The sequence below is a fragment of the Chamaea fasciata genome, unplaced genomic scaffold (assembly GCF_029207755.1).
Source record: "Chamaea fasciata isolate MVZ Bird 193981 ecotype frontalis unplaced genomic scaffold, bChaFas1.0.hap1 SCAF_19, whole genome shotgun sequence".
Taxonomy (NCBI): Eukaryota; Metazoa; Chordata; class Aves; order Passeriformes; family Sylviidae; genus Chamaea; species Chamaea fasciata.
In genome coordinates, this window is record NW_027094104.1 from 5,219,920 (window position 1) to 5,235,640 (window position 15,721).

A 15,721-nucleotide genomic window follows, 5' to 3' on the forward strand; every position below is an offset into this window, starting at 1 on the left:
GATCCAGGGGCAGCCACAGTTTCTCTGGGCACCCTGTGGCAGGCCCTGCCCACCCTCCCAGGGAAGAATTTCTCCCCAGTATCCCATGAAACCCTGCCCTCTGGCAGTGGGAAGCCATTCCCTGTGTCCTGGCACTCCAGGCCCCTGTGTAAATCCCCTCTCCAGTTCTCTTGGAGCCCCTTTAGGCACTGAAAAGGCAGTAAAACCTCTAACAATGTAAATTGTTATAAGGCTGTAAATTGTAAAGGCTGTAAACATATATTTATGTAATAATGTATAATATTTATATAATACTGTAAAACTGCAAAGGCTGTAAATAGATAACAATGTTAAATCCTGGAAGCTTCTATTACCAAGGAAAGAAAAACTGGAGGGGGAAGGATAAAGAAGAAGGGAGAGAGGCAAAGTGCTACAAGGTGTGGGAGGAAAAAAAGGCTCAGCTGGTGAAGCAGCAACCAGGTAATGTCTGAGGTGTGCCCAGAGCTGTGCCCAGAGCTCTGCCTCCCACACTCCAGCCTGTTACATAAGGGCCGCTGGGAAATCTGGATGCCTTCAACTCTTTAAAGCCCTTGAAAGAGAGTAAAAGGAAAGGGAGAGGAGGAAGAGTGAAGGGAGCACCCAGATGATTTCCCAGGGGCTCTGATAACCACCTCGTCCACAGAGAAAGAAACCCAGTGACATTTTTTATACATCTAAGTGTCAAGGAAAAACCAAATTTTAAGCAGAACTGTGCCGGTGCAATTCCCCCTTCACAGCCTTTGTGAGAGAACCTCACAAAGAGAAGCAGCTCACCTCTCCTGTGGCAGCCTTTGAGGAGAACACAGGGAGTTTCTACAAAGGCACCTGGGCTCAGGGCTGGTGCTCCCAAGGCTGCTCCTTCCTGCTGCCACCACCCCACTGTCAGTGCAGGAGTGACACATCTCACCCAGCTCCTGTCAGAGCCTGAGCTCCAGTCCCTGGGATGAGGGGAGCAGCAGAGGTGGCAGCAGGAACAGCAGCTCCCTTTCATGTTTAGAGCTCCGGTGCCTGAACTGTCCCTGAGATGCAAAGCAGGAGCCGAGCAGGGCATTAATGGAAGCAGACAGCTCTGTAATTAGTCACACTGACTCCCAGCCAGTTCAGTGCACCTTGCAGTGTGGACTCATGTTTACAAAATGATCCCTCTCTGCAAAGAATGCTAAGAACGTCAAAAATAAATTGCCTGCCTTTCCCCCAAGTTTGATTTTCCCTGCACACGTGGGGTTCAGTTCACCTGTGAGCCCCGAGGATGGGCCAGGCTCCAGCAGCTCCAGGGAGAGCCACAGTGGATGCAAACCCGACTGCTGATGGCTTTATTTATTCCCTTTGATTTGCCAGGCTGGGACAGGGTTTCTTTCCAATCCCCTGTGAAAATCACTGCAGTGATTTCAAGGCCCGACCTCCGCAGATGGGGCAGTTCCACTTCCCACCGGCACCGCAGCAAAAACAGACCAATGCCTGCTCCCTGCTCAGCTGGCCCCGAGTCAGCTCCTGGGGAGGCACTGAAACCTTGGATGGGCACGGAGGGACAGGGAATTAAACCTTCAGACAGGCACACAGGGACAGGGAATGGAGCCTTCTGGTGCAGGAAAATGCAGCCGAAATATTTCAACCCAGAGGACTCGGGGAGCTGTTTCCCGTCAGTGCCAAGCACAGCAATGTGCATGCCACAAACCCCTCCTCTAGCCAGGAGGGACCCTGGGGGAAGGGGACACCCAAAATCCCCCCAGCTCCCTAAGCTCTGCCCAGGGAAACGGCCTGGTCCCTGCAGGCACAGCTCAGCCCCTGCAGGCACAGCTCAGCCCCTGCACACCTGAGCCCTCACCGGCCCTGCAGGGGCTCACTCCCACCCCTGGGCAATTCCAGCTGGAGCTTCCCATGCTTCCACACAAGCCACAAGCAGCTAAATTAGAGGGAGGTTCCTCAGAGCAGGTACCCCTGGCCGGAGCTGGTGTCACCACCAGGGAGACTGAGCAGCCCCTGCAGCAAGTTCCCATTTCCAAATCCCTGGATTTTGCTGCTGTGCCTGTTCCCAGTTAAAAACACTGCTGGCTCACCAGCTCCTCATTATCTCAGGGCATTAACACAGAGGGAGTAGGAGGCTCCCCTGCCCCAGCAGTCTCTGTTTCCTGCACCTCAGTGTCCACCTCCACCTCTGCTCTCCTCACCCTCACTGCAGCAACCTCCGCCCTCACTGGCACACTGAGGCAGATCCTGGGAAATGGCAAACAAGTTCTCCACCCCCAGCCTCTCCTGCTGCAAAAGACAACAATTCCCCAGCATTTCATTGCTCCAAGATTTATTTTCCTCCTTCTTTGATCACTCCTTAAGATAATCTTTCCAGAGAAGCTCTCTGTAGGACAAAGGCTTTCATCGTGCAGTTTGGATATGAATAATCTGCCTCGAGGTATGCAAACCACCATCTTAATTCCATCCCTTTTCCTATCTTAAAACTGAACATTTCCAGGACACCAAGATTAATGAGTGGCTGTATGGAAAAGCAGCAAGGCTCAGCTTCCCTTCCAAAATGATGTCTTTGTTGACTAACCACAAACTGCCTCTTGCCAGCTGGAAAACTGGGCCAGAAATAAATGTCTCTCCTGGTACTGGCCTGTCTGGCCAAGGAGCAGCTGCCAGAGAACACAGAGCTCACCTCAGAGTGTGTGTTGCTGCGTTTGGGGAGCCATAATGGGGACATTTGGCCCACAGCTCGCTAAGGAACTGTTTGTAAAATGGGACCAGGAGGAATGGAGAGGTTCTCCTCAAGTTTTTGGGAAGAAGCACGTTGTATGATGCCTCAGTGCCAGTGCAGAGACTGATCCAGAACAATCCCTCCCACGTCAAGTTCCTAAAACTGCCAGAGAGGAACAAAGACCTGAGCATCCGCAGGTTGTGGCTGCTCCTGGACCCCTGGAAGAGTCCAAGGCCAGCTTGGACAGGGCTTGGAGCAGCCTGGGACAGTGGGAGGTGTCCCTGCCATGGCAGGAGGTGGCACTGGATGAGCTTTAGGGTCCCTCCCAACTCAATCCATCCTGGGATTCTGTGATCAATGGATCAGCTCAGGGAACGCAGAGCACAGAACACAAACCGTGGCTGAAAATCTCTCCTTCCCCTCTTACAGACCAGATTTCTGTTTCACTTGGAGCCTCCTCACAGGCCCCAAACATCTTTTTCATTGCTCTGGCTGTCTCAGATGCTTGGCAAAGGCATTACTGCAGAGCCAGAGCCCCATTTGCTCTTTCAGAAGACACAGAGCAGAGCACAGCATTCCTTCAGTCCCAAGTCTCTGCCCCACTGGGCTCCCCCAGCTCCCTGCAGCAGCAGCTAAAGGCACGTCAGGACATGAGGAATGGGGTTAGCCTGGGCTGCAGAGCTGTGGGGGTGGCTGGGGCTGTGGCATCTCTCCTTGGGGAGCAGGAGACAGGGCTGGAGGATGGTGATGCTTCAGAAGGAATGAGAAAAGCCTGGCTTGCAGCAGGCAAATGGGGAGGTAATGGGATTCTGTGCGAGTCATGAATTTTAAACACTTCCCTAAGCTCTGCGTTTCCAGCTGGGTCTGAGCTCTTTGATGAAACAGGAGTGAGGGAGGCCTTGGAGAGCTGCTCTCTCTTTCCAAGGTTCCCCTCAGCACCTCCAGCTCCTCTCCAGAGCCTTTTCCTTTTCTTGAGAGACACAGACCAGCCATCAAGCAGACACCAGTGGGAATGGGAAAACTCAACTCCTAGCTCAAGATGGAGAGAAATTTCCTAACATTCCTGCCATGCTTCAGAAGATCCAATGTCATTTCTGATAATCAAAAGCAAATTAACTGATCAAGTTCCTAATGAACTCATGATTTTAAACTGCCACAGGGGCTCAGTAATTATAATCCCTGAATCTTTCAACTCGGGAAAGCCAAATCACTATTAATTCTCCTAGAAAACAGAGTAGAGAAAATGTTTCTTTGGTCAGGGCAGTTCTATCACCCAGGTGATTTCTCCCTGAGTTACTCTCCCTGCACTGATTTGTGAAAATATGGACCCATTTACTGATTACAGAAGAAATATAGAGACTTCCCCCAGCATTTCCCTGTGCATGCTGCTTTCCCTGGAAGGAGGCCATTCCAAAAGCCAGGTCCTTCTGCATGGTGCCTGTGATGTGGTGCCAAAATGGCTCAGACTGTTTGAAAAGCTACAGGTAGCTTAAAGCAAAGCTGTTGTGGCCCCCACAATTTCGTGCCTGAATTCCTGACAGGATTGCAGCAAAGCTCAGAACTGGAGCCAACAGCTCCCACTCCCATCCCTCCACTGGAGTGACCCAGCCACACACAAGGGGGAGAAATTTTGTTGGGGCCAGGATGCCAACCTTCCAGAGAGGGAAGGGCAGGAGGGGCTGTGCTCACCTATGAGGGAGTTGAGGGAGGAGTAGGAGCTGACTCGTCTCATCTTGTCGATGGTCTCGAAGGACAGGATGTACTCCTCGTTCTCAGGGCTGCCCAGCGTGCTGCTGGCACTGCTGCTCGTGCTCAGGTTCCCAGGGGAAAATGCCACAGAGCTTCCAGCTGCCAGGACAGAACAGCAGATGCTGGAAGCAGGACTGGCGAGAGAACAATTTTCACCCAGACATAACAGCCCCTTTCTAAATCCTGCCACAGTCAGCGAAGGAAACCCCTCACCCAGGGGGCAAAGCCACAATTCCCCTTTTTAATATTGAATGATTAAACACAGAATAAGTGAAAGATTGAGTTAAAAATCCACTTATGCTTGGAAGCTGGAAGGCACATTTTTAGTCCCCAAACACTCAGGAAAATCAATGCTAAAGACCAGAAAATTGCAACTAATTATGAGGGGGCTCCTCATCCAAGCCCTTGGAGCTGGACGATTTGGGCTGAAGCGCCAGTCCCAGCCGGTGTTGTCCTGCCCGTGGCGTTTCCTGGCTGGCACGAAGGGCATGAAAAGTGGGAGAACTGGGAAGAAGTGTGCCTTACACTCCTCATTGAGGCTGAGGTTCTGCAGGGACTTGTTGAGGTTCCTGGCCGTGGTGACGGCACGGATGTTGCCGTAGGAGCTGACGGAGCGCAGCCGCGGCGTGCAGGGCCCGTCCCGCACCGGGGTCAGGCTCCCGCCCTCTGCAAGGCAAGAGGAGGCAAAAGTTATGCCTGGAACCAAATCCTGCCACAGCACTGGAGTGATTTCCCAGCACATCAGTAAATAAAACACCACTGACACGAACAGGATCTGTAATTCTGTCAGGATCAAAGGGAACAAGGTACAGCAGCGGATCTGTCACAGATCCTGTGTCTTTGCTGTCCAGGCTGGGAGTTTGGGACATCCAGCAAGGCCAGGTGAGCCCAGTGCCTCCCAGGGGCCCTGGTGACTCTTCTCTGCACCCAGGTGGTGTTGGGCCACTGCCCAGCCCCTATGCCAGGTCTGGGGCAGCATAGGCCACCTCCTCTCTGCTGCTGCTCATTGAACCCCCCCTGGACTTTCTCATCCTCAGGAGTGATGAAAATTCTGATCTCCTGACCAAATTTCAGGCCTGATTTCAAGTCATATTTCACCATAAGCACACACAGTCCCACAGCCTCAGAAGAGCTGCTCTGTTTCCCTGCAGAGTGGCTGCACTGTGGTGGGGGGACCAATGCTTCCAGAGCGTCCCACTTCAGGATTCTTTTGGATCAGGAAAAGCACTGTATAAACTGCATGCAGTGTTTATTTCCTGCAGCAAATGGGGAGGAGCTCATTTTCCAATATGATTCAGTTATTCAGAGGACAGGGAGACTAAACCACTCTGTGCAGAGACAGCACACAGTCTTGTCTCAAAGATTCTCCTGTTATACTTCAAGATTTCCACTCCAGTTTACATCTAAAGAAAAGGTGAGGTTAGAGACAACTTCACCAGGACATTTCATTCCTCACATAAATCCACAGACACAACAAAAGGGATGAGGTCACAGGCTCACAGCACAGACTTCTTCCCTTCATTGTGTGGCCCTCACAGCAGCAGGGCTGGTTCATGGTGTGCTGGAGCTCTCACCAGGTCGTGACACTGAACGTTCATGTGTGATCCCAGAGGGGAAAAAGGAAATGAGCCTGTGTGCTGCCTTGACAAATATCCCTTAGCCTTGAGCTGAAAGGAACCTCTCTGAGGGCAGGAGGTTCCTGGTGAGCTACAGCCAAGGTTTAGGTGGAGACTCACTGGAGAATGAATTTCTCCAGGGTAACATCTCACAAGGCTGAACAGACACCAGATCTCCCCTCCTTGTCACTCAGCATGTCACAACAGGGCCCTTAAATAAATCCCCACCAGCAAGAAGCTGTTGGGAAAACTCCTCAAATAATTCCCAGGTCCTTTCAGGCCCTACATCTCCTGCCCAGCCAAAGCCAAGCCCCACCTGGAGCAGCTGGAGAAGGGAGAGGGTAATTCTTCTCCTCTTCGATGAACTGCAAGGCCACGGTGCAGAAATTGCTCTCATACTGAACCACCAGGTGACTCAGGGCCACCACCAGCTCCTGGGGACAGAGCACAAGAAACATCTCATGGTTACACAGCTGAGAAACAAGGGACTGAAGGCAAACACTGACCAATCTTGTTGGTACTACTGGGTGGCCATCCAGTGTGATAATTCTGCTTTAATTCAAGGCCTGAACTGCATAAAGTCAGAGGACTCTGTCTCACACTTAACTCCTCACAAGCCTTTTCTGCCTGGACAGCCTTGCTCCTTTTGAAGTAGGCTGCTGTGGTGGGAGGTGACCCTGCCCATGGATGGCAGGGCTTGGAATGAGATGAGCTTTAAGGTCCCTTCCAACCCAAACCATCCTGGGGTGCTGTGGCTGGTTCTGCCCAAGTTTGTCAGACTGATGCAATGTCACAGGCAGCCCTGCCCTGGCCCAGCCCTTAGGATGTGTGTGGCTCCCTCAGAGCCAGGGGCTGTGCCAGGGCTGGGGGTTCTCAGCCCCCCACAGCACAGCTGGACCCTCCTGGCACTGCCTAGCCCCTCCAGAGGCACCTCCTGCCTGGTCCCTGGGAACAGCAGACAGAGCCGGCTTTGGCTGCTGTCTCTGCTCAGGGACTGAGCTCCCAAGGAGAGATTTATGAATCTCACAGAGCATTCAGTGTGACACGCAGCTCTCTCTTGAATTAAACTGATTAAATGTTGGAACGAGACAACAGAAATGAATCTTTGCCATGCTGGTGACAACTGCCAGGGTGTTGATGTTCCACTCAAGTAAACACAAACATCAGGACACTTCAGAACAGCCCTCAAAAACAATCCAGAACGTCAAAAACCATCCAATGTACTATTGATGTACGATGGTGCATCAGAAACTGTAACTCTCCCAAACCTGCTCTGGGGCAGCCTGTGCTCCATCCCTAGGGCTCTAAAGGCAGGGAGACCTTTCCAGTGAGCAGAGGTGTCACATTCTCTGCACAGACTCCCTGGGCAGGCTCAGGGCAGCCGTGGGGGCCCGGAGCAGAGCTGGGGGTACCTTGCGGACCATGGGGCTGCCGTCGTTGATGAGCTGGGCCAGCATCATGGCCACGTTGTGGTCGATGGTGGTCGAGTGGTCCGTGCGCTCCGCTGAGTTGCCCACGAAGGTCCCCAGAGCAAAGACTGCAGCACAGCGAACCTGGGGACACAAACAGCCCTGGCTGTCCCCTCTGCTGCCACTGGGGTGTCGTTTATCCCCACAAAGCACTGCACACCTGAACTCCTGTGTCAGGTGAGCAGGGAACCCGTGGGGAGCAGCAACCCCAGCAGCCACAGCAAAGCAAGTTTTGAGCATTCACGGATGCAGGATATGTTTAATTTCCCAGAATATTCAGTGACCTTCCCATGGGTGACTCTTCCAGTTGGTGCTGGCTTGAATATTAATTAACAGGAGTGAAGTACACAAAGCTCCTGTTTGGATGGGGGTCTTTTATAGGAGTGCTGACTACAGTCTTCAGGTACGGGCTTATGGGAAGGTAAATGATGGAAAAAAAGGAGAAAAATCAGGGAAAAGTTTGGAAAGCCACCCCACCTTTGCAGAAACACGGCTCAAAAAGTGGTGAGGATGGGGCCAGGGGCAAGAGGAGGAGGAGGATGCAGGACAGAGACTGGATGTGGAAGGGAATCTCATCTCTAATCTCTGCACGTTATCAGAGCTGTTTATCTCAGCTCCCTTCTCCCAGTGTGTGTGCTGGGTCTGATGGGCTCTGTCAGTCACTGCCAGGCCCAGCACAATCCCTCCTCTCCTGGGAGTGTCATGAAGGTAAAACACAGCCAATTAAAGATGCATTTTCACAATGAGCAGGGGGAGAAGAGTTTTCACACGTGGACAAAAAGACTAGAGGGTTTTTTTGCAAAACACAGTGAGTTTTGGGACCACATTTTTAAGGAAGCAGAAACCGTGGCATTTCCTAACTGCAGTGCCCAGGTCCCAGGGGTTTAGGGCTCTATGAACTCCCTCTGCATTTCTTTGGAAACTCCTCTTGCAGGGTTTGTTTGATTTGCATCACCTTGAAGCAACAGCAGCAAGATCTTTCTCTGAACCAGACACAAACACAAAGCTCTAGAAGGCCCTGCTTTGCAGGAACTTCTGTCCTTCTGCCAGTTTAGCAGGAGAGCTGGATTTTTACCTCTGGGATTGGATCTGAGAGGAGGCTGTAGAGCTTCTCATGGGCGCTGTCTCTCACTCCACACCACCTGGCTGAGTCGAAGTTCTGCCAGATCCTCCCCAGACAAATGGCCACCCACTGCCTGAGGAGCGGGTGGGGATCGCTCAGCTGCTCCAGGCAGATCGCTATCAGGTTCCCTTGCAGGCAGGCTTCCTGCAACACAAACCAAGCCTTTTGTTTGGGATGACAGCTTCCCACCTCATCCCCACAGAAGGAGACTATTTCTGAAGGAGTCAGGAAGCCAAGAGAAAATAATCATTTAGTGGTTCCAGGCTGATTTTGTTACAGAATACCAGCAGCGTGAAGAGAAAGGCAGCCAGAGTTGATTAAATAGTAGAGCATTAAAATGCTTTCTGTAATGCATAAAGCTTGGTTTTTCCTCTTTGGAAACATTCCCTGCACCTGTCAGAGCCCCAGGGTTTATGGCTCAATCCACAGACCATTCCCAGCCATCAGGTTCCCACTGGACAGGACATGGGACTCTTTCTGTGCCAGTGGCTGTGAAGGAACTCCTGTCCTTGTCCCCTACTGCCAGGTGCTGGGTACAGAATGTCTGTCACATCTCCAGACCAATTCTGCTCTTAATCCACACAGAAATAACAAAACCCAGCGTCCTCGTTCTCTTTCCAAGTTCGAGTTTGGGCTTTAATGCAAGCCCGGACACTTTCAACAAAGCAAAGGCATGAGGCAGAGAGAGGTGGGAGAGGATGAAGGGAAAAGGCTGCTGGGACTCACCTGCCCAGTGTTGTAGTTGTTGACAATCACAGCCAGGATGAAGGCTGTCATCGTCCTGTGCTCAGCCTGAAAACAACACAGACTGAGGGTTACCTGGAGAGCAGGGCAGGGAGCAGCCACAGCTCCCCCTGAAACATGGCATTATCCCAAGAGCAGTTAAAAGAATGAGGAAATTCCAGCTTTCTTTCCCCTTTCTTGGTATCAGCCCTGTTACACCCCAGACACATCCCCAGCATCCTCCCAACCAGCCTGGCCCTGCGGTGGGGAGAGCCCCAAACACCCCTTATGGGAACCCAGCTGCTGCAGAGGGAATTGCCAAAGCTATGGGGCAATTCCCTGCTCCTGCAGCCACCCTGGAGCCCCAGCTCCCACCCTCACAGACTCTGCTTCCAGAACTCCAAATGAGTTTGTAAAGCCCTGATTGGTGTGGCTGCCTCTTTCACAGCTCAGCAGTGACTGCCCAGAACAGCTCTGGGTGCCACTGCAGGGGGAGGCTGCCCCACATGGCACCAGAACAGCAGCACATCAGCTAAAACAAGGCAAGCAAGTGCTAAACAGTCTGAATAAATGGGACTTGTCCTTACTGGCATGTAAGGATCTGCCAGGACTGAGAGGAAATACTTGTGTCCATTGTCCTTCACCAGGTCAGCCTGGCACGACTGAAAAAGAGACCAAGAAAACCACAGTGAGAACCACAACACACACTTTTGTTCCTCCAATGATGTATAAACCTTTCATTTCTAAACCATTTTCCTCCAACCTTGTTTTCATTTGAGAAGCCAAATAAAGCTCAAGCTCTTCCTGGGGGCTGCAACCAGACAGCCACAGGGACAGGGCAGGGAAGCCTTGCCACAAATAGCAGGAAATGTGAGCTCCTACTGTGGGCAAGAGTCAAAGGAGCCATCTCTGTGCCTCATTAAACCTCCCCAGAACATTTCTATCTCCTACTACAGCCAGCCCAGCCTGCAGAGCAGCCTGGGGAGCACAGGGCATGTTCCTGGGCTGGGCTCAGGGGGAGCTCAGGCCTTTGCTGACACACCAGCTCAGGCTCCAGGCTGATGTTGTGGGGTCACCCCGAGAGGATCCACATGGAGAAAGTGAAAATGGAAGGGAGGAAACCCTGACTTGGCATCAGCTCCCTGTGGCACAGTCAGAGACAGGATCATGCATTTTCTATCAGGAGGAGAAGGTGAAGGAGGGAACTCACTGCTGAAAGGGGAGGGGATGGCAAGGCAGAGATGCAAGAGAATGTTTTAGTGCTGAAGAGAGTGAAGCTGCTGGTTTTGGCAGAGGCAGGAGCAGAGGGCCTGGACTGCTGCCAGGCTGCAGCTACGAGGGGCTTCCCCAACTCTGCACGCTCCAGGCTCCCTCTGCCCTCTGCCTTCCCAGGGTCAGCACTTTCTGTTCGTCACACAGAACAGCCCCTGCCTCTGCTGCAGGCACATGGACAGCAGCAAGGGGAGGCTGCACAGCTCCACACTCAGCTCCTGGGGCTCAGGGATGGCCACAAAGGCAGTCTGAGCTCCTGGGAATGACACGGGAACCCAGCATCACTGACACCTCCTCCTCCTCACGGAATAAACAGCTCCACTGTGAGTAATAACACAGCATGACCAAACCAGGCTGCAGGCTTGGTGTGCAAGTTCAGAACTATCAGAAAACGTTCTGTTTGCAAGGAGCTGCTGCCTGTCCCCTCCCTCAGCAGTGTCCCTGGCACTTTCCTGGGGAAGCTGCCCCCTCCTCCCTTCCCACTCCCACCATGTGCTGGTGGAACGAGTGAAACAGCACAAAGAAACCCAAACCCACCACTGAAGAGCTTTTTTTTTTGTGTGTTTTGCTGTAAAGCTCAGCCTGCAAACAAGTGAGGCAATGGCAGAACATGGGAGGGAAGGTGTGAGGGGCAGGGGGGAGAGCACAACACTACATGGGAATCACACCTGAACCCCTGGCACACACCTGGGGCTGAGGCACCAGCCTCGGGTGCACCACAAATGAGCTCCTCCAGAAGAGCTCCAAGATGAATAGTTTTCATTTTCTTTGCTTTCCCAAATCCTCTTAGGATGTTAACAAAAATATTGTTATAAAACTAAACCTGACAATGCTGGATCAACAGCAGGAAAACCTTCACAAATTCAGTGCTATGCTCCATACTGAAATGGAGGAGAGATACAAAAAAAATCCCCAAAGAGGAAAGATCCAACATCTACAGCAGTACAGACATTCTACATGGACTTGCAATTGAGACTGAATTAATGTGTGCACCTCTCCTAATAATTTTATAGCGCTCAACTAATTGCACCCACAAACCACTGAGTCAGAGATACGACTCTACAAATTTATCTGCAATTACTTACCAGCTTCATTATTTATTTGCAACCCCAGCAAGCAGAGCTCTGGCTGAGGCAGGGCACTGCTGAGGCCCACAGGCCAGGCAGGGGCGGGAATACTCACACTGTCCACTGCCAGGATCTTGGCCCAGATGAACACAAGGAGAGGTCTCAGCTCACGGGCTGAGCTCTGGAGGAGCTTCAGCACATAGGGGAAAATGCCAACGGAGAGGGCCTGGGAGGGAGAGAACAAATCCCTGTCAGTAAAACCCTGGGAGCAAACCCCCCTGGGCAACTCAGCCTCCCAGCAGGGCCCAGGATGCAGCATCTTTACAAACACAGCTGAGAAATCTGGTAGAAAATAATTCCACACGTTTCCAGTAAAGAGGGGATCCCTGCATGTTTGTCTATTGCTCATTTTAATCTTGAATGTCACCAGGTATTTCCAGACTCATTTGGTCCATGGAGACTGAGTTAATCCAGCACCAGCTTTCTCTCCTCACAGCCTGGGCTGGTTTATGCTCCTTATCCTCACTTCCCTCAGCTGGGGCCGCTGGCTCTCCCAGTTAAACACATCACGAAGTCCAGGAATTCCAGCCTACCCCCTGGAAATCAACAGGTCTCTCTAGGAGGAGGTAAAGCAAACCACTGAAAAGTCCCATCACTGAGCTGCTCCACGACCAGCTGGTGCTTCATCTTCATCACTTTTATCAACAAACAGCCCCATTTACGGGAGTGCTTTAAACTGCTCCTCTGTTTAATTCTTATTTATGCTCTACACTGTGCTGCCACTTCCCAAACTGCAGAATGCAGCTGCTGCCTGCTCAGAAGAGCTTGTAAAATCCAGACACCAAACAGATAAAGGAAGAGAAGAAAATGATGCAGCCAGTAAACTGAAAGAACACATAACAAATGCATATGCTTTTTTCGGCTATTTATTTTACATGACAAACCTTCTTTCCTGTCCCAGATATTTCCTCCTGGTTTGTCCCTTACATTATTTTACACTTAGCTATTCCCAAGGAACTCCCCTTTGCTGTACTGGAAACGAGCATGGGAATGAATGTGATGAACACAAACCTGTGTTCCTGGAGGGACACTCACATTTCCCACACACCAGCACATAGACACGCTCACCTGTCAGATGTGGGGCTTATCCTCCCCACCTCCCTCCCCTAAATCACCAGCTGCATTTATCACCCCTGCTGAGACCAGGGGGAGTGTTGGAGCCCACGTGCAGCTCCCACGCACCAGACTGACAGCCCAGGGGCCCAGGTCCAGGAACCTCCCCAGCAGATCCAGAGCTCGCAGCCGGTGCACCTGGCTCAGCAGCACCTGCAGGGCAGAGGGATGGGGTTATTGTCCTGGGAAAACACAGCCTGGGCCTGCAGGTAACAGGGATGAGGCTGTTGTCCAGGGAAAATACAGCCTGGGCTGCAGGGCACAGGGAAGGGACACTGACAAACCCTGGCACTCCAGAATGCTCCTTTGTGGAGCCGCTGCAGACACCAGGGAAGCAATCCCTAAGGATTCCAGCTGCCTTTCCCAGCCCAGCTCCTGATGGTCCCTGCAGAAAGACCCAAAGGGCAGTGCCAGCCCAGCTCCCAACAGCTCAGGAGCACAAGGACAAGCTTTGCTTTCCTTGGCAAATCAATATCAGAGACTTAAGAGGGAGCAAAAGGTCATGTTGGTCGTTAATAAAAATCTCATTAAAATGGAGTCTGACATCACTAATGAGGTGGTGTTTTACTGACTTATACCTACCCTGGTGTGAAATATTAACAGATAGACTTGCAGTTCTTAATCTCCTTAACAGATGTAAGATATTGGAATGCAACGTTTAATCCTCAGTTTAAATTGAGGAACATCCTTCAGCAGGGATCTCAGGGAAAGAGACTCCTTGATTTACCTCCCCAATTCCATCCCCTTCTCAGTGTGTTTGCACGCTGCATATTGAAATTAGATTATTTTTCATGTTTAATATTGAAGAATAACTGAATTACTTGGCTCACATCTCACACACTGGATGACTGGTACTGGATACCGTGGTGCTGCAGGAAAAGTCCAGAAGTCAGCAGGGGGATGTGATAACTACTGCTGTGGTTTCACTCGGAATATCAGAGCTCACATCTCAGGACAGGTCATAAGGGAAAGGATTTTGGTCATCCTGCCCTAGTTGGCACCAGCCTATTCCATTAACCAGCCCAGGAATACCAGGGGCAGCTGTTTGGGATTAAAGCAGGAGCAGAGAGCAGGGCAGGTGAGGCTGCAGCAGGACTGGGACAGCAGCAGGAGCTGGCAGGGGCAGGAGGCACAGACATGGCACAGCTGGCACCCTCCAGCCTGCAGAGAAACCAAGGAACTCCAAACTCTGTCAGGAAAGGGAACTAATTGAAAAGGCTGTCAGGTTGAAGATGCAACCCCAGCTGTGCCCTGCTGCCCTCCCTGAGGACATTCCCCCAGCGCAATCTGTGTCTGACTGGAAAAGCTCCATTTGCCATTGTCCTACCCAAACGAAGCCCTCACAGGATCTCCCATTCCCACCTCCCCAGTGGATCTGCACAATAACCTGAGCCCAGGCTGACACAATCAGAGTCTGGTGTGAGGATGGGGGGCCAGTGCACAGTCCATGATGTTCTGATGGAACAGTGCCAAGTGCTGCTGGGCCACCCCACACACACAGCCCTGGCATCGCCTGTCATGACTGCCAGCCAGAACACGGGGGGTTAATTACATCCACACATGCAAATTAGGGATGAACCAGGACCCAGGGGGATCATTTACATGTCACAGTCTGTATTTTAGCAGGCAGCTCCTCACAAGGGCACGATGAAGTCAGGGCCTGCAGTGATCTCCACAAGCCCTCTGTGCACAGGAGATCCCACAGGGATCAAGGCTGCCCAGGCTGTGTGTGCTGCCCGCTCCCTGATGGCTTCTCTCCCTGGGGTCTGAAAACAGACCAAAAAGGCTCTGAAACTCCCTCCCTTCCTGCCCTGGATCAGTCTTAGTATGCTCAGACCTGTTACCAACCGATCTTATTCCGCTGTACAATTAATATGCTATAATTACAACAACAATTACGCTGTCCCAGCTCAGTTCTGCTCCAGGCAGGAACACAGGTTCCTTTGCCAGGTGACCTCTCAGTTCCACTGCAGTCACGCTCCTGCAGAGCCTGCTGGTGCCAAACAATCCATCGGAAAGCAGCAAAGTTGGAGCTGGAGCAAAGTCCTGCCTGCTTCCATTGCAGTGACAGAGACAAACCACACATCTGCTTGTCCACCTCATCTCTCAAGGCTTGGGAGGCTCAGGAAATTAAAATCTGTTCTTGCAGAGATGGATGGTGCTGTCGGTCACAGACCCAGCCAACGGGGAAGGGGAGTCTCCTCAGAGATCCCTGTACAAGGGACTGGGACCACATTCCTTTAAAAGAAAGGCTTTAAATTGTGCTGATGGCACAGCAGAGCCCACAGGTACCTGGGCAGGGGTTTGTATTTCTGTCAAATTCCTGGGGAGGGGAGGCCAGAGCAGGCTGAGAGATGACAGCTGCAATCCTGGCCCTGCCAGAAAATACCGGCTGAAGCTTCCCCTGGATTTGCTCTCCTGGAAACACGAGACCTCTGTCTCATCTAAACAGTGCCTACAGGACCCCTTGTCCTCCAGGGCTGCAGAGACCTGGCTGTGTGCTCCTGCAGCAGCACTTCAGCCCCACGGTAAAGGGAACGTTAAAGGAACACTTCCCAGGCTGTACCAGACGGATAAAAGACATTTCCAAATGATTTACGCTGCAGTAACTTCCACTTTCTGAAAAGGGGGAAGATAAAAGTCTCTGTCTGACAGAGCTGGGACACAGAGGAGATGCCAGAGGAGGGACAATGAAGATGTGCTGCTCTAAAAGAGGCAGCAGAGCCCAACATGGACCAGAGCAGGGGCTTGGCTCAACCAGAGCCACGGGATGGGGCAGGAAAAGCACTTTGGGCTCATCCACGTGGGTCTGGTGAACA

The 15,721-nt window shown here is 51.8% G+C and overlaps 1 protein-coding gene across 1 annotated transcript in view; it reads right to left on the reverse strand.

The window, feature by feature from the left end:
• The window catches only part of RPTOR (regulatory associated protein of MTOR complex 1), a 96,599-nt gene that overhangs the window by 31,544 nt on the left and 49,334 nt on the right, over positions 1–15,721 (reverse strand). The window contains exons 12-20 of the mRNA XM_066200412.1: positions 12,972–13,055; positions 11,845–11,955; positions 9,978–10,052; positions 9,394–9,459; positions 8,620–8,811; positions 7,488–7,628; positions 6,392–6,509; positions 4,985–5,125; positions 4,400–4,558 (exon numbers count right to left, since the gene is read on the reverse strand). Of these exons, the coding sequence (XP_066056509.1) occupies positions 4,400–4,558; positions 4,985–5,125; positions 6,392–6,509; positions 7,488–7,628; positions 8,620–8,811; positions 9,394–9,459; positions 9,978–10,052; positions 11,845–11,955; positions 12,972–13,055 (1,087 nt within the window). The remainder of the gene's footprint in view (positions 1–4,399; positions 4,559–4,984; positions 5,126–6,391; positions 6,510–7,487; positions 7,629–8,619; positions 8,812–9,393; positions 9,460–9,977; positions 10,053–11,844; positions 11,956–12,971; positions 13,056–15,721) is intronic.